The following is a 23,924-nucleotide window of genomic DNA, read 5'->3' as shown; positions in this document are numbered from 1 at the left end:
TATTATTATTATTATTAAGGCTTTTGGACAAAAAAAAAAAAAAAAAAATGACCCCTCACGTCACTGACCCTCCTATATACCTGTTGCATATAAATGTAAATTATATTTTCATTGCAGACCTTTTAATTATTAAAAAAAAAAAAAAAAAAAAAAAAACAGTATGGAAATTCTTGATTTAAAAAAAGACCTAAATTTAATTGCAATAAACACTTACTAGATTATATTCGATACATCTCTATACGTTTACTTGTATTATTTATATACTATTCTAGTATTTATTAATTTAAATTAGCATTTATATTTAATTTTCATTTTAGTTTAAATTTTATTAATTTTGTTATGTGGTCTTGTCATTTTTATTGATTTTCTTTTAAATATTTCTATTTAGCATTAATTTATTTTTATTTTATTTATTTATTTTGTACTTTTAGCACTTAAACTTATTTTACAATAACAACATTGATATAAAAAGGCTGACATAGTTTTAATTCATTTTTTAGCTACAACCAGCCCTAGTTCAATCCCAAGGTTGACCTAAAAACCAATGTACCCATAGCAGTAAACAAGATTAAAACAACACACACACACACACACACACACACACAGGACTGACAGCACACAATATCAGTACATGTACAAGTGCTTGCATTGGGAAAACAAGATAGTGAGAAGAGGCAAAAAAAAAAAAAAAAAAAAAGATCAATAGATTATATAATCATGCAGTATTGGCAGGAAACAAAGGTATTGTTCAATGAGTACAGAAAGTAAATTAAGTTCATAAGGCAATTTTTGCACACCTAGTTTTGTAAGTTATATTTTTATACTGTTTGAATAACACAACTAATGTTGACTTAACATTATGTTGAAGCACACCAATTCCCTTTTCTGCTGAACTCAGCCTTCTAATGTAATGAAAAGCACACGGTGTCCAGGTATGTCAGACATGCCTGCATAGAAACCTTCAAAACACATCTGAATAAATCAAATGCCTAATTCATTGTTTCATTTGCAACACAGAGGGTTTGGCACAGAACATTCATTGTTAATGTCTGGCAAGTCCTTTAGGGTTTGGCCTCAGGTGACTGTTAGCAATGAGAATGGGGGACAATTGCCGCCATGTTTCCCTACTATGGCGTAACATGAACTTGACTGGCCCCTGAGACCCCCTTTATATAGATCGCTTGGCTGGTTATCATCTGCCCAGGACTGTGTCTGAAGTCCAAAAAACCCAAGTCAACCAGTTCTAGTCCTTCACTATCCCACTCACACACAGAATTCCAACAATCCCAAGGGTTTTACTGGAATTTCAGGGACCTGGAGGAGGGCCGGTGAATTAGAAAGAGAGATGAAAATAACTTCTCTTGGGCTGCCGGCTGTTTGGCCCCTCTGACCGCACTGGCAGTTTGTAAGACACTCTATACTTCCAAAGATGGCAGAGCCTTTGGGTTCCGGCAGCTGGGCACACTGCTTTAGAACCAATGTCATCGCTGCTTCTCACTGCATCCTCTACTGCTGTCCACTGACAGAGACAGTCCAGGAATGACATGTCATCTTCAGAGATAGATAATGGCCTGCAGCTTAAAAGGGCTATGCTTGTTAAAGGGGCTATTTGTAAAGATTTATGAATTTGCTTTTTTATTGGCAATATATGAACAACTTGCAACTTTCCCTGACTTCCTAGGTTGTCTATGATATTCATCTAAAAGTCGCTCTTGAATCATGTTCAGTCTCTTGTACGTTACGTGTGCACAAGCCAACAGTAAGTTGCTGGCTGCAGTTCACTTAACAGCCACCGGTGTCGCTAATAACAAGGGTTTCTGAATTCTACATATAAAGTTGCATAAAAGGTCAAATAAAATGTAATGGGGTTGTCACAGTACCAAAATTCCAGCAGCTGGTACCAATACCAGTTAAATGTCATGATCCTCTGTACCAATTTTGGTACCATAGCAAAAACTGTTGGTTAAAATAGTAAATGCTGCGTGGCCGAATAGATGAGGGAAATCAATTAACTGGAAGTTAATTGTAAATACAGAAACTTTGCAGTTTACCGAGCAGCATGAAAAACAAAACTTTTTATTCAAATTGTATATGGGTTATAAACAGAAAGTGAGCAAAGAGCACTCCCTTAATAAATTACTGAAACTGTCAATCATGTAGGCTATGTTCAGCGCCTACTCACGGAGATCTACACTCCTCTGAAAACTATGAAAAAAAAAAAAAAGCTGTCACACTGAACAATAAATCTCTTATTTAAATCATGTTAAAACTTTGTTGGTAGTAATGAAAAAACTAGTGCTTTGAGCGATGCTGGTTAGACTCTGACTAACTTATACACCTCTGATTGGCCACTGCGTTCAAGGCCTCAACAGATATGTCTGTGATTGGCTACAATTATCAACGCTTCAAAAACACATTGTAAATAGAAACCTTTGATGCTATTCACAGAGTGCTTACACAGATACACACAGGAACACTTTTGAGCAGAATATACCCTGTACACTGTACTACCGGACTGCAAAAATGCTGGTATCATCACATTTTTAAAATATTTCAGTACCAACTTGGTACTGTAGTACTTTTGATAACCCTAAAATGTAAATATAAAAAATTATATGTAGGCTGCCATTCAAAAGTCATGGGTCAGTAAGATTTTTTTTTTAAAGAAATTTTATTCAGCTAGGGTGCTTTAAATTGATCAAAAGTGACAAAGACATTTATAAACGTTACAAAAAATATTTTAAATAATTGCTGTTGTTCTTAAGTTTCTATTAAATTATAAAATATAAATTAAATAATAAAATATATTTAAAAAGACATTTTAAATTCTAATTAGGGCTGCACGATTATGACTATTATAAAATCATAATTGTCGATTATTCCCTTGAAATTGTAATTGCGATTATTAATTACGATTATCACAATTTACATTGAATGATGTATTGAATAGCTTTATACCATTGTTTGAAGCAACTGCATGCCATATTTTTGTATAAAAATAAAAAAAATCTGAAAACAATTTTTTTTTTGTTTTTCTATAGCATTAAATCTCAACTATATATTGGTTTGGTTTCTTCTTAAATAAAAAAAAGTCAACATATGCATGGTATAATAATAGGGGCTTTTGCCACTAGTGTGGTTCCCCGAGAACTAATGTTACCCTAGGGCCTGAAGTGACATAACCTGTGCTTGTTGTTGTGACTTTTATTTTGATGGTGCGACGGACTTTTATTTTGATGGCGCTGAGAACAGTTCAGACAGATTCTGAGCACACAGTGCTCGCATTCTCCGTCTTCATTAGTTTACGATCTGTTTAACAGTCCTGCCTAATATGTTATTAGATAGAACTGTTATACAAAGAAAGTAGACAGTATATGAAACAGTATTAGCTTTTGCCGTGTGTAGTTGATGCCCAACGCCGCTAGCTTAGTAGAAATACATAATCATGTTTCGCTTGATCTGCTGAAAGTCGCCCTGGATTTTCTCCTTAGCGTACGGTTCAGAGGTCCATCTATCACTGTTTTCCATGTTTGCAGATTTAGTTCGTGGAGTGAATATATGGGCTGTGTACACTGCTTTTTAAAAATGGCGGGTGCTGGTGTTTTGCATGCGTTCGACATAGCGTACACCTACGTCACTGGTAGCTCATTTTGTGCTAGGTTAGACCTTTTACATTCTGAAGTAGTCGTGATTCACCTCTCACAACGTGACATGCTCATAACACACCTCTTAAACACGCAGAATAATGTAAGTGGATATTTTTCCTTGTAATCGCGATTACGAAATCGAAAATATTGTTTTTGTATATTGTATTTTTAATCAAATAAATTCAGCATTAGTGAGCGTAAGAGACTTGTCAAAAACATTTTTAAAGCATTTCTGAGCGATAGTGTGTGTATATATAGGCCTTTAATGACAACATCAGCACATAGAGATAGCGCATCATGCTAAATGGAAAAAAGTTGTTAAAAAAAGAAAATAGATCAAAGAAATTCATTCAATCAATTTCATAGATTTTTTTGGATGTGTACTGCAGCACTGAAAACCTCAAAAAGTGACTTCACAGTACAGAAAAACACATTAATAAAAGCATTTCTATGTAAACTACGCATTTGAATGCAGGGACCAGTGTGAGCTGCGAGATGGAGCGGAACGTGCACAAGCTAAACTGGGAGCGCTACTAAATGCTTTAATGTCGATCATACAGCTTTTTGTGGTTGCCGTGTGAGCTCTAGTCTGCTTGTTGAGAGATGTTTTCCACAGTGCATAACTTTTTACTGATATATTACTGTAACCGTAAATGTTATAAATTCAAAGTCAAGCAGGTAATTCCATTTAACAAAACAGTTTGTCCTAACACGTCGCCATTACACTTGTCCACTACTAGACACTTGTCCACTACTAGACACCTGTCTGAATGAAAGTGTGCATATGCGTCAACCGGTTGGATGCAGCTTGTGATAGAACACCAACTCATCAGAGCAACATTGGCTTAATAAACCAACCTGTTTGAAAACAGTTATTTTTGCAGGTCCATTTGTTGATGTTAGTGCCACATAAATTTACCTTTAACTGCAATGTAATTACATAATTTTTTTATATTTATATATTTTTTGCATACATATTCTGACAGTGCACAGATGTATGAAAAGCAAATGACAGTTAAAGAGGATCTTTATGCTTTTTTACATTTTTAACTTTCTTTAGTAAGTAATGTTGCTGTTTCAGCATGAAAGGTCTGCAAAGTTACAAAGCATGACATCCAATCCAAAGGGAGTTATTCTCTATATCAGTAAGCAGCATTGTTTCTGAACTCCCTGAAACGCCTCGATTACAGTCTTGACTTTAGTTCAGGGAACGTACACGTCACAATATTCCTCATTTAAATAATTCCTGGTGAGGCCTGGTTGTGTTGTGTTAGAAATGTTAAAACTCGCAGTTATAGTAAGGGGCATGACATTTCCCAAACACGCTTAAAGTGGTTGAAAAGTTCACAACACACTGATCCAGCCGACCAATCAGAGCACATTGCGCTTTTCGGAAGGAGGGGCTTCAGAGAGGCAGGAACTAAACAGAGTGTTACTGACAGACTGAGAAGAGAGGTGCTGCAATGTAAATGTGTGAAAAATTTTGATTTTTTGAACATTCAAGCATGAAAACCTTTTCTAGTAGACCTCAAAAACAAAATCAAGACTTTATAAAAGGGCATAATAGGTCCTCTTTAAACTCTAGAATGAAGCTGATAATGTTTTTTGATGATATTCTTCTCCAAGCATAGGAAGAGGCGTCTCAATTCCATAATGCATGATCTGGTTGGCAGAATTAGAGCAAGGCAAAGGACTACCAGAGGGTGGAGTCCTCAACCTGTTACTTAATATCTACCCTGACAACTTCCACGAAACACTGCCGCAGTCACACGCAGTGCTCTCTATGTGATGTAAAATCTTTTATTCAGCACTTAGCATAATTGATTATGACACATAATTTTGAAAACCAAACAGAAAACCACAACAAATGTGGGCATAAGAAACCAGCACAAAACTATAGGTGTTCATCTCACCATTTTTTTTCAAGTTGCCACCATTTTAAATTCAGCAAGCAGGCTGTAGCTTACGGCAAATCACTCCACAAAATAAAGAAACGCATATTGAACGTTACAAGCTTTATTATGAAATCTGAAAGGCTTTAATAAAACCATCATTTTCATTAGAGTCCAGAGATCTAAGGAGAATTTTGCACCACAGAATTTCATTTGCAGAAAGATTATTATTTTCTGCATGTGAGAGAGTTTTCACAACAAGTAGGGTCAAGTAAGAGCTGCCTTAATATCTAACACATTTTGGCTTCATTGGATGACAACAGAAAGCAATTTACTGCCCCCTGCAGAGAAGGCTTCTCCCTTGGGTGCTGTAAATACTAAATCTTTTTTTAAATAAGGATACATAATGTAATCACTCTCTACAATAGCATAATAACCAGGACCTTAATTTCAGTGGGTACTGTACACGATTTATATAGTGCAAGACATTTCTGCTCACATTCTCTATAAAATATATACGAAAACTCAAGTTCCAAACAAATCAAATAAATAAGTCTACAAAACTGTGAGGCATACAAATGATGAATAGCAGGAATAAATGTAATAATATATATTATTTATTTTTGATAATTGTTTGTTTATGATTTAACGCCATGCCAGCTACCTCGGAGATTTATTATTGATTAACGAGATTTATTTAAAAAGAAAAATTAAAATAGGTTTGTAAATTTGATATTTTTGATAATGATAATAATAATAAATATATGTATTTTTTTGTTTTGATAAAAACAGTAAAAAAAATAAAATAATAATAATTGTAAAATATCATTACAATTTAAATAAATGTTTCCCATTTTAATATACTTTAAAATGTAAAGTATTCCTGTGATGCAAAGCTGAATTTTCAGCATCATTACTCCAGTCTTCAGTGTCACATGATCCTTCAGAAATCATTCTAATATGCTGATTTTGGTTCTTATCATTATCAATGTTAAAAACAGTTGCGATGATTAATATTTTACGGATACATAACTTTCTATTCATCAAAGAATCCTGAAAGACTTTAAAAAAGCATAGAAATCTTTTGCAACATTATAAATGTTTTTACTGTCACATGTGATCAATTTTATGCATCCTTATCCTTTTGAAGTATAACTTTCTTAAAAAAAAAAAAAAAATCATTATATATGTAAATAAATAAGAATTTATAAACATCTGCTGAAGAAAATGCCAAAAATTAAAGTCTATAATATACAAATAAAATGGTTTCATCAGGACATCCATCTAAATAAGAATTAAATCAATTTTGGATTGCTTTAAAACGCAAGTACACTATTCCCCCCATATGAGGCATCCAAGGAGATAGATGTCGTCTTTTTTAGAAATGTATTTCACACCCTGATCACAAAAAGCTAAATGCAGTCCTTTCTTGGAAAGCAACACTGTTGGTAATGCTATGGTAAGAGACACCCTGGCTGCCTTCAAGAGAAAACCCTAAAAGTGGTCAATTATTCAGAAGTCTGCAATAAGATGGATCAATGTCAGAATGCAGTTCTTGCGACCCAGCATAGCTCACATCCCACAGATGAGAGAGAGAGAGAGAGAGAGAAACAAAACAACAGAGAGGGGCCTCTAGACAGGGCCTCCCAGAGAGCCAATAGAGTCATCATACTGGTCACTCCCAAGCGATTCAGCAGGAGGACACTCCCAAGCTTGACATTACCCCTTTAAAACACTGCTTATAAAATGCATGCTATGTATTAGAGACTGGGATGGAAACCTGCCAACTTGCAGACTGTGATTTGCATGCAAGGATCTATCTAATGTGGATTCCATGCCCTGAATTGCAGCATGCATTCATGCAAAAGCATTCTGGAGAGAGACGGGGCGGCATGGCTGTATTCTCCACACACACAGCAGAAAGGTGAAAGGTCTGGGGGGGATCAGCTACACAATGCTTGAAACAATCCTCATAGTATTGCATCAAAACAACACAGCAAGGCTGGACGGTCACCAACAATTGAGCCGTCACAAATAGGGGATTTAGTATCTCTGTGGTCTATTAGCATGACAAACGTGACAATTGCGCATGGCGGCAACATGCTGCATAGCAGCAGGCCGGGTTGCATGGCGGGGACATCGATTCACTGTGTGCGCCACTGGGGCCAGCGCAAACTCAATGAACCAGGGCCCAACTAGCACAAGATAGACCCCCACTGACATAATCACTTCCACCCAGAAAAACAGAGGCCAACTTTTAAAACGATCTATGTGCATCTCCTCAAAAGTACTGTTTGTTTTAAATCAGCTTTGCAATCAGACTTTCAGTTTTCCTTCTGAGCTATGCACCTTTAAGGTATTTGCACACACAAAAAGATGCAATCTACAGTGTCACATATGCTTCATAACAACAAAATTTTAAAGCATGCATATGCATGGAAGGAACTGTGGAACACAAAAGGACAAAAAAAAAAAAAAAAAAAAAAAAACTTTATTGTCCATACATTTTGAAATATATTCTGGAACACAAAAGAAAGAAACGCATACAGGTTTGGAAGGGCATGAGGGTAAGTAAATCATTTTTGGGTGAAATATCGGTAACACTTCATTTTAATGTGTCCTTGTTACACAAATTGCATGCATTTACTATATTATTAACTATAAATTAGGCATAATTACATGCAACTGACCCTAAACCAACCCCTAATCCTACCCTATAGTAAGTACATGTAGTTAATTATTATTACTCAGTACTTAAATGTATAAATTACACTGTAACAGGGACACATTAAAATAAAACGTAACTGAAATATCCCTTTAAAGAGTCTCGATACAATATATTTATATTTAAGTTTAAACTAGTTGGACTATAACAAGCATTCCTTAAACATTACCCTTCACAATCCACTACCTGAACCCTTCCTGCTCCTCATGCACAGGTAAAGCTGTGTTTGTTTGCATGACGCAGGAGTTGGCTCATAAGGATTTAGTTCCTCAAATGTTCCTCAGGTGTGTCACTGTTACACAACAACACAATTACTGCTCTTTCAACTCTGCAAAATCACCTCATTAGGGCGTCGGAATCACACATTCTTGAACCACGCCTACTAATATATGATCCATGAATGTTCTGTTCTCAGCTGCGGTCACTGCATGGATCGGAATGGACGCAGTCTAACAGCTGCTGACCGTAGCTTTAATTTGAGCTTGTGCATGTATGTCAATTCAGCCCAAGGTGTGAGAAATCTCACACACCGGCTCTATACAGTTCTACTGTCAAAGAGCACGGACATTAGATATGTTGCAAAGGCTCCATGGAGTGTAATTAAGGGGTCTAAGCACGCAGTGCTGGGAACCCTGTGTTTTTGACTGAATTATTATTATTATACTTCTTTCTGCCTTAAAAAACGGAGAGTACATTCCAAAATGTAAATGATAGAAAAGTCTGAAAAATGCACCAGTATTACAGAGCTCAATATACTATAGGTTTGTTACACATCCATTAATTTGGCTTGGGGTCTAGAAACACACTGTAAACACGATTTACTTATGCCTGGGAATTTTTCTGCCATTCTGAATTTGGGAAAAAAAATAAATAAATTACAAACTAGTCTGAATTACATTTGGTACAATCAATGTTTGCATGCCATTTCTTTGACTAAATGACGACAATTGCATAATAAAATACTTCCATAAACCAATCATTTTCAGAAGTTACTAGACAAGCTTAAAGGGTTACCCAAAAATGAGAATTCTGTCATTAATTACTCACCCTCATGTTGTTCCAAACCCGTAAGACCTTCGTTCATCTTCGGAACACAAATTAAGATATTTTTGATGAAATCCAAGAGGTTTCTTTTTCCCGCAATGATAAATCCGCAACGAAATTACCACATTCAAGGTGCAGAAAAGTAGTAAAGACATAATTAAAATAGTCCATGTGACTACAACCTTAATGTTATGAAACAACAAGAATACTTTTTGTGCGCAAAAACAAAACAAAAATAACGACTTTAGTCACCATATTTGTCTCTCCCCTGTCATTCCCCTACGCTATTTTCGTTAAAGAGCTTCCAGGTTCTACGTCAGAATGCCGACTCAGTATTGGTCGATGCCTGCATGCGTGTGATGCTGATGCAGGAGCCAGCCAATACTGAGCCGGCGTTCGGACGCAAACACAGTTTGCGTTCACTACGTCAACTGCGTACGTGTCTGACAGGGTAGAGAAGGAATTGTAGAATAAAGTCGTTATTTTTGTTTTGTTTTGTATTCTCGTCGCTTCATAACATTAAGGTTGAACCACTGTAGTCACGTTGACTATTTAACAATGTCTTTACTACCTTTCTGGACCTTAAATAATGGTAATTATGTTGCTTTCTATGAGGGATAAAAAAATAAAAACTTGGATTTCATCAAAAATATCTTAAATTGTGTTCCGAAGATGAACGAAGGTTTGGAACGACATGAGGGCGAGTAATTAATGACAGAAATTTCATTTTTGGGTGAACTAAACCCTTTTAACAATGGTTGACTGCCACAAAACTTTGTGGGTCATTTTAAGAGCTTAGTATGATGCTTAATGCACTATAAGTGGAAAACATGAAAATGCATGCAACACATTTGCATACAATGAATATAATGATTGTGCATGAACTGGTGTTAACAAATGCCAATAAAAAGACAAGTTGTTTTAGAATGCGTACAATTTTGTGAACTTATTTGCAACACTGTCTGTCACTAAATATCAAGTAATAAGCAAATGAACTGCAATCTTGTATATATGAGATAGGAAGCAGCTTTTTGCTCGGGGGTTTGTGAATATTTTTGCATGGAGACTTGTGTAGCACATCTGAACCCTGTTCCTTAAACTGATTGCAGCAACAAAACTATATTTAGCTCCTTATTTATGCAGCCTCTACCTATGCATTACTGCTGGAACAAAGCTTGCATGACAGAGCGTCCGAATAATTTTCCATTGCGCGCAACTAATAAAAATTGTTGCATGCTCAACATGGCATGCAACCAGGCTGTCAGGTCCCTGTTTCCCCATTGCACTTGCACACTCAACAACCGTCGGCCAAAGTTTCGTGTTACCTAATGCACCTCGCATGCATCAACGACATAAGTTGTACGACCAAATCTAATCTGCAGACCGAAACCGAGGCCGTCATGACGTCACAATCGAACATTGTTCGAGAGAAAATCGCCTCGTGCGCGTGAATAAGTCGGGTGCGGACAGCGTTGCCATTGCACAATCACTTTTGCATTGCTGGCTAGGCAGTTCCTCAACGCGGAAAGAAGGCGTTTCTTTTAATAATCGTGGTAGAACAAGAATGCAAATAGCGCCTGTGCGAGTGTCTAAGGAGAGCATCGCCTTACCAGAAAATCTGCAAAAGGGCAGATCATTAAAACATGCATTGCAACTGATCAAACTTTTAATGCATTGGCCACGATGAAGCTGCAGCCGTGCACTTTGCAAGCCATGCAACGCTGGCTGCATTTCCGAGGTTTTGCACGGATCGGTTGAGTAAAAAAAGTACCTACCTCCTTTTGGCACGGACATCTCCCCTTTTGGGTTGGGGGAAGGGGAAGCACAAAAGACTTTGCCTTCCTTGTCGCTCCCTCCTTCCATCTATCCCTCGCAGTGAGGCTTCAAGCGGGCTTGCTTGCAACAAAGGTGCAAAATACAAGCCCCGATCTTCATGCACTCGGAGCCTTTGGGCGTCGGGTAACTTGTTCTCCGTGCAAAGGCTGGCTGTTCAATTGCACGCAACGAAAACGGGGAGATTTCTGCAACCGCTCTGCAAAGAAACCTCGGCAGGCACTTACATGATGGGCCAAGGCCAGCAGCTGAAAGCTCCTAACTTGGATCAGTGTGAGTGAGCCCCTGCTAACACGTTCTTCCTGCCTGACGACGCCGGGGATCATGGGACTGGTAGTTTACACGTAATTGCTGTGCGCCGGGGAAAAAGGAGGAGTAGGCCTAATGCTAATGTGATTCTTTTCAGGCTAACAGACAGATACGGTATTTCAGACAGATAAACAGGGTGTGAAGTACTTGAGGAATTGAATAATGAATTACTTTGTTATGCTAATTCGTTCTCGTTCAGAATCGTAAATAATTTATCATAAGTTATTGTTCCTATTCTTGTTGTTTTTAACTATTTTAGTACTTTTTGTACTAGAAGAATAGCTACAAGAAATACTTTTGGGGGAAAACTTGGATGTTACAAATTAGGAGTCAGTTTAATACAGTTCTTTTGTCATTAATTGTGGTTACATTTTAATTATTAATTCATTACATATTTATATAAATTAAAATATCACTGATTACAACCAAACAAAAACTATGAACAACCAGTCAGTAACTATTTAAGTTGGCTATATAAGATTCGTGCGATTTAACGAAAAATATTGGTTCATTTCCAGTTGGACATGACATTCTGACAGATTAATTTATAACCGTTCTTGATTCATAAGTGTTTTTGATTCATTTAAATGAACCGACTCATTAGAGTCATTCTTTTGTGAATCGAAAAACATTAAAGGGATAGTTCACCCAAAAATGAAAATTTTGTCATTATTTACTCACCCTCAAGTAGTTCCAACCCTGTATAAATTTCTTTGTTCTACTGTACATGAAGGAAGATATTGGAACCAAGCAGATCTCATTGACTACCATAGTACGAAAAATAAAATACTATGGTAGTCAATGGGGGCGAGATCTGTTTGGTTACAAACATTCTTCCAAATATCTTCCTTCATGTACAGTAGAACAAAGAAATTTATACAGGGTTGGAACTACTTGAGGGTGAGTAAATAATGACAAAATTTTCATTTTTGGGTGAATTATCCCTTTAATTGTTGATTCAGTAAAAAGAACCGTTTCGTTTGAATTAGAACAACACTGGTCGCTGGTGCTTGACGATTTCCCTACATCTCTGCAGATAAGGGCACTTCAGTATAAAGCATGACCTCTTAAGAACTGAAGTGTCTTAAGTCTTTGTCTTCTTTCTTTTACCCTCATAATCAATGATGGACTCAAACTGTAAGCATCATTATTTTATTGTGTGGTTTTCAAAGGAGAGTGAATAAACATAGGCTACACGTGATCCCGACATGCAAGGAAATTTGTCTAAAAAAAAAAAAAAAACTTAGTGTGGGCATAAAGATAAGATAATACAGAGAAAAAACGAACTAAGAATTTTATATATTAAATAACCTGCACAACTGTGTGACATTTCAAGACATTACAGGTTTGAAAGAGATGTGATATTTCTCATTATATTTACAGTAGCACCATGGAACTTTAAATGTAAAGAACTATGTTGTTATTATGGCAAAATTCTGTTTATTTTTTGTTTTAAAGCAGTCATAATAATATGATTTACAATATGTTATGCTGAATAAAACAATCTTTTCTCTTTCTCCAGTTTGGACATGATGTTGTGTTGATTATACATACATGATTATACATGCATAATTTAGGGCTTCTGCCTAATTGAGTTGAAAAATACCTGCGATATGAGTAATATTTGGCACACAAAGTGTATGTCACACCCAGTATTAAAGTAATAATTTTGCCAAAAATCAAATCGCTGTCATAATTGACTAAACTTGTGTTCACTTTCTTTCATGGAACGCAAAAGGAGATATTTATAAGAATGTACAAGCTGCTCTTCTCTCTACAATGCCAGTGAATGGTGACCACAGCTAACAATCAAGATTTTCAAAGTACAGTTTTCAACTTTTTATGGTGTTTTTGTCCTTTTTAGAGCTTGACAGCTTCTGGTCTCATTCCAGTTTCATTGTAAGAGAGCAGAGAGCAGCGTTAACATTCTTCAAAACTTTTCCTTTTGTATTCCATGGGAGAAAGACTCATACAAATTTGGAATGACAAGAGGGTGAGTAAATAATGACAGAATTTTCTTTTTTGTGTGAACTACCCCTTTAATTTCATACATATGGACTACCACGTTTTTCCCCAGAGTAAACCTCTAACTTACAATACTTTATAAGGACAGTTGAGATGCACTTTATTAGTCTTAATCACACTAGATACACTAAACGTTTTCTTCCCTGCATCAAAAAAGTATGACCTTCTAAATCATGCATGTGTATCCTACTTCAATGTGCCTGTTACATTATTTCTTGGTTGCTATGAGAGTCTGGTAAATAGGCTTCACAATGATGTGCAAGTACAGTGATCCATCCACCAGGTATTCGGATGTGCGATATTGCAGGTCCACGTCAGCCAGGAAGTCCCCCACCTCCTCTGTGCTTTGGTGGAAACCGAAGATATGCCGCACCACGAGCTTGCCCTTCTGCTTTGTCAAGATGAGCAGAGTCTTTTGGAAGCTTACACCCGCAAAATCTGCACTGGAAGTAGCAGGTGTGATGATGATACGAGGCCGGGCAATTCCACTTCCTCCATCGGGCCGCGGTGGCTGCATGGCGCCCTGTTCGGTGTACATGGGCCGCATGCTGAGAGGGAGCCAGCGGGGCGAGAACAGGGCGTTCCACGTCACCCGCTTACTGGAGTCAAATCCGCTTGGACCCAACTGGGTCTGGAAACTGGTGCTGCGGTCGTCCCGTGCTGGGTTGCTTATGATCCACTGAGACCCCCACATGGATGAGAGATAGTTGCGGGGTACGAAGAGGCTGCAGTTCACGTCGAAAAACTTGGCTAGCTGAAGGGGTGAAGCTGAATGGAACTGATACGACAGGTAGAGAAGATCACGCACCGACTCGTGGTAGCGCTGCATGATCGGCGACTGTCGCTGCAAGCGAAACAGTTCACGTGGAGGGATCATGGCATAGCGCACCAGTCGAAGAGCGTTCTCTGCTTTCAGGCTGTCTGGGTCATTCTGGGTGATCCAGATTTCAAGCGCCTCAAACAGTTCCAGCTCGCTCTTCAATACTAAATCAGAGCGCTGCAGGAGGGTCATTAGCAATTCAACACTAACCGACGGCCATTCTGCACTCTGAAGCACCGATGACAGATTCCACGACAAAAACTGAAGGCAACTGTCTCTCAGTGCCGTGTCGCCAACCGTCACGGCATACTGGTACCAACTCACCACATGACCGCCTAGAGAATCGCTGGCCAGGTTCTGGCTCATGTACTGGGTTAGTCCTTGCTGGAGGCTGGAGATGCCGTATTTGGTTGCCAGTCTGTGCAGTGGTGTGGCCTGGTCCAACTGCAATGAGAGTTCACCACAATACAGATATCTGCAAAACAGAAGGAAATTAGATCATCAAATAGTGTATCTTATAGGAATTTTTAGGGGTGGGACGATACATCGATTCTCGATCGATGCAATGAATCTGGATCGATCCTGATATTTTCTGTCTCTAATCGATTGTGAGCTTAATTTTAACAGCAGATGGCGCTCTAGGCTAGTTTTTAACCGCACACTCTCAAACGCTCACAAAGAAGACTGCTGGACAGTCGAGTCATGTAAGTGGTTAAATATACTTGCACCTCGGCTCAGAATGCTTTTATGATGCGAGATTTGTAATTCACTTCAACCTTTTCAAACTTTATGAATGATTATTTTAGGTTTAAGTGGTGTGTGTAAAGGAACTGGAAGCAGACAGTGTACGAGTGTTTCTAAAGCACGTATAGTAGTGCCATCTGCTGTTTAAAGGCAGGAACACACCAAGCCGACGCCGACAAACTAGTGGCGACGAAAGCAGACTTGGCTCACTTCGGCAGCGTCTGGGTCCAAAGTTGGCCTGACACACCAAACCGACGCTCGACAGCCGACGGCCAAGTAGCACGTCCGTTCTGCGCCTGCGTAAGATGAAATGCCTTTCCATACCAGCAGGTGGCAGTAGCTGAACAGCCAATCAGAATGATCAGATGACCCGACGGACTGACAAGCTCCGACGCCAATTCAACATGTTGAATCGGGCGAAAAAAAGCTGACGAGGACCAACTTCAGCCGACGGTGCAGAACACACTGAGAAAACTTAGTCGGCCGACAAACAAAACCTGCCAGGCGGCTGACCGTCTGCTTGGTGTGTTCCTGCCTTAAAAACTAAGCTCAGAAACGATTCGAGAGAGAATCGTGATACATCTGAAAATATCAGAATCGCTCCAGATTCTTCGTATCGCGAATCGAGATTCGATGTATTGTACCAGCCCTAGGAATTTTACATTTCAGTTCAGTGTCTGAGCTTGAATTGAACAAGAAACAGAATTGTAATTTATCATTTTATTTTATCATATTATAATTAGTGTTTGGGGTAACGCATTACAAGTTACGTGAGTTTATGTAATCAGATTACTTTTTTAAAGAAACAAGTAAAGTAACGTATTACTTTCAAATTTACAACAAAATATCTTGTTACTTTTTCAAATAAGTAATGCAGGTTACTTTGTTTTCCCATTTAATTACTGATGCCTCTCCTGCAATAATTATATATGTTAAATAATACAATATTAACAGTGTTTTTGCTGCTGACCATGATCAAATGTAACCATACCAATAAGCAAAAATTACTTTAGTTAAACATCACATTTGTGTTTCATTTTTATTGCTGAAGTAAGCATTGAACTTCCTTCTCCTGTGTCCTATTCTTCTACGATCCAGAATGGCAGCGCAGCTGAAAGGTTTGTTTGAGCTGCGCCCTCTACTGTGCAAGTGTGAATTTGCATTTTCTTCAGCCTGAGGCATATTCATTTCACTTTTAGTGTTATTTTTTGCCAAAAATTAAACTTTTTTGTTGTTGTTGTTGTTGTTATTAAAAAACATGCAAGCAAGCTTAGCCTAGGTGAGAAAAAGTAACGCAAAAGTAACAACACATTACTTTCTATAAAAAGTAAATAAGTAATACACTTAGTTACTTTTTAAGAGAGTAACGCAATATTGTAACACATTACTTTTAAAAGTAACTTTCCCTGATTAACACTGATTATAATTATTATTAGTAGTAGTGGTAGTATTTGCTATTTGTATATATATTACATACTTTTTAAACCTTAATTTTATTTCATATTTAATAAGTAACTAGTTTATTTTAAATACTTAGCTGACAACATTGTGGTGAACATTTTGGCTGTATTAGTTGATTTGGCTGTAGCATTAAAAAAATATTTGTCATTATTTACTAAACTTTTATTTCCTTTTATTCACAGAACACAGAATATTTGGTAAATTAATGTTTAATAAATCAACTTTATTAACTATTTATTTTTATAATAGCTGTTTACATTGTAGTGAACATTTTGGCTGTATTAGTTGTTTTGGCTGTAGGTTTAAGAAATATTTGTCATAATTTACAAAGCTTTTATTTCCTTTCCTTCATAGAAAACAAAAGGAGATATATTTAATACATTCATATTTAATAAATCACCTTTATTAAAGATTTATTTTTAGAAAGCTAGCTGACAACATTGTGGTTATATTAATGGTTTTGGAAGTAGTTTTGAGAAATGTTTCTAATTGGTTGTAAAAAAAAAAAAAAAAAAAAAAAAAAAAAAGAAGTGTACTACATGATTATTCAAAATTAATGATGTAAGTATTTATGTTTTGTCTCTGAACTTGCAATTCCTCTTCCTGTCATTCCTATTTGAATTTCAATACAGCTTCCTTTGGGGTGTGTCCAATTCAATTCATATTTAATGTCATGAATTGAAAAGGGAGCCAAAATTTTGTCATTTATGGTGCCTATTGGTTCTGTGAGCCAAAACTGGATTGTTAACTGATAAAATAATATCGTTTTCTACAATAAAAATATAAATCTGTTTAATAATAATGCATTTCTCTTCTCTTTGTTCTCTACCATTGTAGTTTAATGCTGTCACTCCGTCTCCAACATAAATTTGCCTTGTTTTCCTCTTTTGCTGCTGATTGTATCTTTGTTGTCTTATCCTTTGGATCGCTATAAAGGAAATAATACCCCAAACAAAAAACTTCAGCTCATTCAAAATAAATGAGTAGGCGGCATGTGCTCTTGTAACCAAAACATCTTCTCACGCTAGCTTCACTTCACCATTGTAACTTTGCCCCGTTTGGCCCTTCTCATTGTAAAGGTGCCTTACAAAAGAGCAGAGAGTTCATTTTTAAATATTGCTGTTGTGTTTCATTGATATTATCTCCTGTTGGGTCTAAGCAGCTGACAGCAGGAAGGTTGCAGTTCCACCATTGGCCATTAGAGAGAGACTTGGACATGTGTGGGATGGGAATGTTCTCATTACTTGTCATGACATGTTTTGGGATGGTACAGCAGGGATGGTACAACACTGCAGACTTTTTCCTAAAATGTAAATTTTGCAGTTTTATAAACTCAGTTTTATAGAGTGCATCAGCAAAGTCCCACCCACCTCACGCTTTTCTTTTAAGGAAAATACTTATGATGCTTTACAGTTCTTGTCTTGGTTTGACCTAAATAATAATAATAATAAAATATGTGCTCTTTGCTTTATTTTTTCTTTTTTATTTTTGCTTTATTTTAATACTCCATATAAGGTTGGTAATAGTGACAACAGCAGTGAAGTGTAGTACTTTTTTATCCATTTTCAAGCTTACATACATACACAGACAGACAGACAGATAGACAGATGTCAAGTTTTCTCAACTCAGTGCTTCTCACCTGATGAATTTATCGAACACAGCAGTGCATTCTGCTATTTCTCGCAGCACTAGCGTGCTACTATTGCGGTTTCTCAGCATCTCTTCAAACACTCGGCTCTGCAGTGAAAGCACCAGCGTGTGGGCTTGGATCACCTTGACCTCATCCGCATTCACTGTTTCCACACGTAGGGAAATGTCACTGTTATTCCCCAGCATTAGAAGGCCCTCCAGCCGTGCCACCAGCCCCTGCGAGTGACTGATGACTTCTGTGGTGCCTTCTTCCAGTCTCTCTGCCCTCAAACCTGCAGAGCGACAGGGAAAGAGATGTAATTATTCATGTCCAGTGACTGGTGATGGGTGTCACAGTATGTGTTTGTAGATAATCCAAGGGAGAGAGATCTAGGACAAAAACACAGAAGCACTACACACTTACAACATACCGTTATCACAAGACAAGGACAGAGGCAAACTAAGGGCTTAAATACAGAAGGGAGATCATTAACAGAACAGGGAACAGGTGTAATTCAATGCATGTGTATAACGTGTTCAGTCTGTAGGCGCGTAGTTTTTCTTTACAAAGTGACATCACCAACTACTGGCCTGGCAGCAGAATACAGCGTTTTTAATAGTTTACGCAGATCTGTGTGAACAGGGATTGTTTTGACAACGTTGTCGTCTGTACATGAAAAATGCAAAGGGAAATTTTTCCGTTTTTAGTACATAATTGTTGTGTAAACCTACCCTAAACATAACCGTTACAGTGAGGACCAAACCCCAAACTGTAGCTACAAACTGACTAATAATCTAGGTTTAGTTTGATTTGTTGAATAGAAAGTGCAATGGGTGAGTAGTTCAGTCCATTATGATTTGCAGTTGTTGTGTTGACTGTGTATATATATATATACATATATACCCTAATGATCAAAAGCTAATTATCAATAAGTCGCTTATGCTCACCAAGGCTGCATATATTTGATCAAAAATACAGTAAAATTATAATATTGTTAAATATTACAACAATTTAAAATAACTCTTTTAAATTAAATGTAATTTATTCCTGTGATAGTAAAGCTGAATTTTTAACAGACATTACTCCAGTGTTCAGTGTCACATGATCCTTCAGAAATCATTCTAATATGCTGATTTGGTGCTAGACAGACATTTTATTATTATAATATCAGTGTTGAAAACAGTTGTGAAGCTTAATAGTTTTTTGTGGAAACAGTGATACATTTTTTAATATTCGATGATAAACAGAGAACACAAAAGAACAGCATTTACAAGATAAAATCACATACTGAATATAATTTATTATATATTTATTAATAATTATATTTAATCTTATATAGATATGAATATAATTTATTATATATTTATCAATAATTATATATAATCTTATTAATATAGATATGATTATCTTAAAAATGTCTTCTTCATTTTATGTCATAATTTTTATGTTTTAGATTTTCAGAACTTTCTGCTTCCTTCCAGGTTTAAATTAGATTATTTCCTCAGAATTTGAACTTGCATGTTTCTATGTTAATTTGCAGTGTTTCCTCTTTTCCATTGTTCATATTACACATACAGTAGAACTGTCTTAACCGTCTTGTTTTTCCATAAGGAAACAAATGCTTTTAAACAGAATGTGTTTTCATGGCTCTGCACCCTCAAAATGATCATCCAACTTTCGTTGTGCATTTCCTTGAATCCTGGTCCGGGTGTCATTGCAGAGTTCTCGGAAATACCATCATGCATTTGTTTGTGTTGATGTTGTGTGTGCGTGTGAACAAACCACTTATAGCGCCCTGGTTTCCTATTACTTGTTACCACATAAAATACAAGCCGTTATGAATCATACAATAGGTTCGAAATGAAATACAACATAACAGAAATCAAAGCAAAGTCTTAATTGCTGATGATGGGTTAATTGTTTTTCATCAAATTAAAACATTTTAATGGTCTTTTACTAGCCAGACATGATTAGGTACGTCATTGTATTTGAGAGATAATAATTGGACATTATTTTTCATGCTAGAACATGCTTTCATCCTTCTCGTATTAAAAAAAGCATGATCTTGATAAATTGAAGATCACCTTTTTCACAACTGATATGTTAAAATGTCTCTTAACATGCAACTTTGCAAAGTGCAGATTTCACACTCCAGACTCTTTTTTTTTTTTTTTTTCATCCAGCAGATGAAACCCACTCCGGATATCTCCATCCACAAATCCAATACTTCTGACATTATGTCCAAACATTGCATCTATCATCTAGGAGAAAGTCCAAGTCACCTTACCTCCATGGACAGGTTGCACATGCGACCTGATGGCCAACAGCAAGAAGAGCAGGTAAACATGGGCAAGCAACCCTTTTCCCAACAAATAAGCCATCTTTTCTTGTCCGATAGTGGATTTGATCTCTTTCTCTCTTTTCTGTCTCTATTCTATATTTTCGTCTGTTTTCTTTCTCTTTTCAACCCTCTACTCTTCCTTGATTTAATTGTCTTTCTTCTGTTTCCTCCTCCTCCTCCTCCTCTTCAGTAGATGATGGATAGTCTGTCGGCCCCCTTTATGTGGCATATAGACTATGGTGCATAACTAGTATGTAGGTTACTGGTTGTTTTGGGTTAGTTCCACCCTCACAATATCCTATCGATCAGTGGAACCTATGGGGGGTGGGGAGTTCGTTTTGGTGGGCAGGAACGCCAGTTGCCATGACAACGGCTTTGATTTTGACTTTTCTCTTTTTCAATGTTGTATGACATACATCCAGAGGAGGCCTCAGCTGTTCAGGCAGAGCAAGCGTGGAATTCTAATCACGAACTGTAATTGTAACTGAGAGTTGCAAGTCTGTTTATCCAAATCTGCATGCATAAATGAATGCATGGGCTCTTTTTATATTTTAATAAAACGTGGCTTTCTATGCAGTATAAACACAAATATGTGTTTGCTACATGGCTAGAGAAAACAGGTTGTGGCATTCCTTTTTGCAAATAAATAAATAAATAGTGCACTTTTAAAGGATTAGTTCACTTCAGAATTAAAATTGCCTGATAATTTACTCACCCCCTTGTCATCCAAGATGTATGTCTTTATTTCTTCAGTCGAAAAGAAATTAAGGTTTTCGAGGAAAACATTCCAGAATTTTTCTCCATATAGTGGACTTCCCAAGGGTACAACGGGTTGAAGGTCCAAATTGCAGTTTCAATGCAGCTTCAAAGCGCTCTACACGATCCAAGCCGAGGGAAAAAAAGTATTAAGACCTTTTAGTTACTGAAAAGTTTAAATGGCTGTTAAAGGTTCTTCATGGAACCATAGATTCTAATATATAACATAAAAATGTAAGTTAAAGGGATAGTTTGCCCCAAAATGAGAATTCTGTTACCATTTACCCACCCCCATGTCATTATTGTATGTATTTCTTTCTTTTGTGAAACACAAAAGATCATATTTTAGAAAATGTGGGGGTTTTTTTATCCTTGCAATGAAAATTTTCATTGTATTATGGAAGCTTGTTTCTGTCACGCAATAAAAAATATAAAAGCCAATAGTGACTTTTTTCTCACAATTGTAAGTTTATATCTCACAATTCTGACTTCATTTCTTGTAACTGAAAGTTTACAGTCTTGCACAGAGGCAGCCTTTGCAATTCGGAGACCCATTTCAAAGAAACATTTGGAAAACCACCAGTAGGTGGCGGCAAATCAATGTCTTAACGAGTTAGTCATTGAATCATTCAGTCAAAAGATTCATTCAAAACGGCTGATTCATTCAGGGACACAGCAGAAGTGACTAAGTGAGTCATCGAGTCATTCATTAGAACATTTCGTTCAAAAATGCGGATTCATTCAGTAACGAAACTGAACTGTGTTGCTCGGAGACGTGTAATGGCTCTACTGTTTGGAACTATTTTTGTTGACATAATAGAGGAAAAACAGATAATATTGACAATATTGTGTCTAAAATGTAAGTCACCTAATATCCTATTAACTTATTGTTTATTGAATTGTTGTATAAAATCAATATCACATTTGCAAACGTGCTGATATTCAGGAAAACAGCACTTTAGCTTGTGTGATATTGCTTATAAATATTAAAAACAAGAACTTGTATGGAGACTTAATTTTGCACCATATCTTGTTTTGTTGTTTTTTTATTAATTTTGGTGACATTTTTGCCCCAGGCCCCCATTAATTTCTGACCCTGTGTGCTATGTGATGGCAGGGCTTATTTTTCAAGTACAAACTTAGGCCCCTTTTTAAGTGAAACAGCAAAGGCCACTACTGATCTTGCAATTCTGATTTTTTTTTGTTTTGTGCAATTCTACAAAAAAAAAAGGTCAGAATTGCGAGTTATACACTCAGAATTGCAAGAAGTCAGAATTGCGAGATATAAACAATTGAGTAAACTGTGTTACAAACTCGGAATATAAACATGCAATTCTGACTTTGTTTCTCTAAAGAAGGAGATATAAATTGAGAATTGCAAGTTATAAAGTCCAAATTGTGATTCATAACTCACACTTCATAAAAAAAAAGTCAGAATTTTGAGATAAAAAGTCACAGTTACATTTTTTATTTTTTATTCTGCAGCTGAAACAAGCTTTCATATTGTATGGACGAAAACTGCTGAAACATTCATTAAAATGAATGTTGTATTCTGCAGATGAAAGAAACTCAAACAGGTTAGAGACAGGTTTGAGAGTGAGTAAATGACAGATTTTTCAAATTTTTGGTGAGCTTTTGCTTTAAAATTGCATAACTTAAATAGCACAACAAACTGCTCAATTTGAGATATCATTCATGCCCTTAGCACAAAAAAGAAGTTACATGTGTAAATTTAATTCTTAGGGTTAAGGATTTGTATGAGAAGTAGTAACAGGACTGTCTAAACATGGCACCTAGAAATATGTGGCACCCTTGTACACTGTATTTTTCTGTTACGCATTCAGCCAGTCACTCAGCCAGACTGAACATGTTGGTCCTATTACATGCTGTCCACACTTAGGATCAAAAGAAGGATTGGAGTCTATTTCTCTCTCTGTATGTAAGGACATCCACCCCTTAGTCCTCTAGTTAGAGGTTATGTCACTTGTTTACTGCCAGTCAAAGGAGCGGGAGAAATGTGCTGAGAGCGTCTGAACCTTGGCTGTGTGACAAGGCAACAGAGGGAACAGATATGTGTGTGTTTGTGTAAGTGTACGGATGTGTGCTGTGCGTGTGTGAGATGAACTACCGAGGAAAATTTGAGTAAATCATTTACTTAGGAGAAACCCTAAAGCTACTATCAGGCCGATTGTGACCCTGATCTAGACTGATAGTGATGAATGGATTCCTCTTAAGGCTACATCATACAGCATTCGGTTGGGTGAATAAAAAAATTGATTCAATTTTAACTAGGACAATGCACTGTCAAAGTTTAACAGACCTGATAAAAAAGGCTGCAATTCAATGTCAATTGACAGAGAGCGTTTATATCCATGTGCTTCATTTCAAATACCTATTCAGCTCTTAATATATTATATATTTCATATATTCTAGACTTATTCTATATTAAATTATTTATACAATTTAATGCACCTTTGCTGAATAAAACTTAATTTCTTAACTATAAATTTAGAACATTATATATCTCTAATCTGATTGGCTAATCGTGGCATCCTGCAGTAAAATATATAAAATCTATATAATTGACCACTGCACCTATAGCAACCAATTTCCTACCAAGCTGTGCTGGATTCTGGATTTCTTCTAACATATTGCAATAATTTCACTTTAAAATATAGCTGAAAGCAGCAATTAAGG

The 23,924-nt window shown here is 36.7% G+C and overlaps 2 protein-coding genes across 2 annotated transcripts in view; both read right to left on the bottom strand.

Moving 5' to 3' along the window:
• The window catches only part of map2k6 (mitogen-activated protein kinase kinase 6), a 29,368-nt gene extending 17,289 nt beyond the window's left edge, over positions 1-12,079 (bottom strand). Inside the window, exon 1 of the mRNA XM_051915668.1 lies at positions 11,084-12,079. Within this exon, the coding sequence (XP_051771628.1) occupies positions 11,084-11,171 (88 nt within the window). The 5' untranslated portion in view covers positions 11,172-12,079. The remainder of the gene's footprint in view (positions 1-11,083) is intronic.
• A 509-nt stretch (positions 12,080-12,588) lies between these two features.
• Positions 12,589-20,700, bottom strand: btbd17a (BTB (POZ) domain containing 17a). The gene is made up of 3 exons (XM_051915646.1): positions 20,418-20,700; positions 18,140-18,422; positions 12,589-14,770 (listed from the first exon to the last, which is right to left on the bottom strand). The coding sequence occupies exons 1-3, from the start codon at positions 20,509-20,511 to the stop codon at positions 13,684-13,686; spliced, it is 1,464 nt and encodes a 487-aa protein (XP_051771606.1). The 5' UTR covers positions 20,512-20,700; the 3' UTR covers positions 12,589-13,683.
• Positions 20,701-23,924: the final 3,224 nt, after the last annotated feature.

Source organism: Ctenopharyngodon idella, chromosome 12 (assembly GCF_019924925.1).
Source record: "Ctenopharyngodon idella isolate HZGC_01 chromosome 12, HZGC01, whole genome shotgun sequence".
Classification (NCBI taxonomy): Eukaryota; Metazoa; Chordata; class Actinopteri; order Cypriniformes; family Xenocyprididae; genus Ctenopharyngodon; species Ctenopharyngodon idella.
This window is presented reverse-complemented; position numbering and strand designations above follow the sequence as displayed.

Bases quoted from the DNA above. Each gene is read 5' to 3' on its own strand.
- btbd17a (XM_051915646.1), bottom strand. From the start codon at position 20,511: ATGGCTTATTTGTTGGGAAAAGGGTTGCTTGCCCATGTTTACCTGCTC. The intron at 18,423-20,417 runs GTAAGGTGACTT...GTCGCTCTGCAG, and splicing joins TGTGCAACCTGTCCATGGAG to GTTTGAGGGCAGAGAGACTG. The intron at 14,771-18,139 runs GTGAGAAGCACT...TCTGTTTTGCAG, and splicing joins GTGTTCGATAAATTCATCAG to ATATCTGTATTGTGGTGAAC.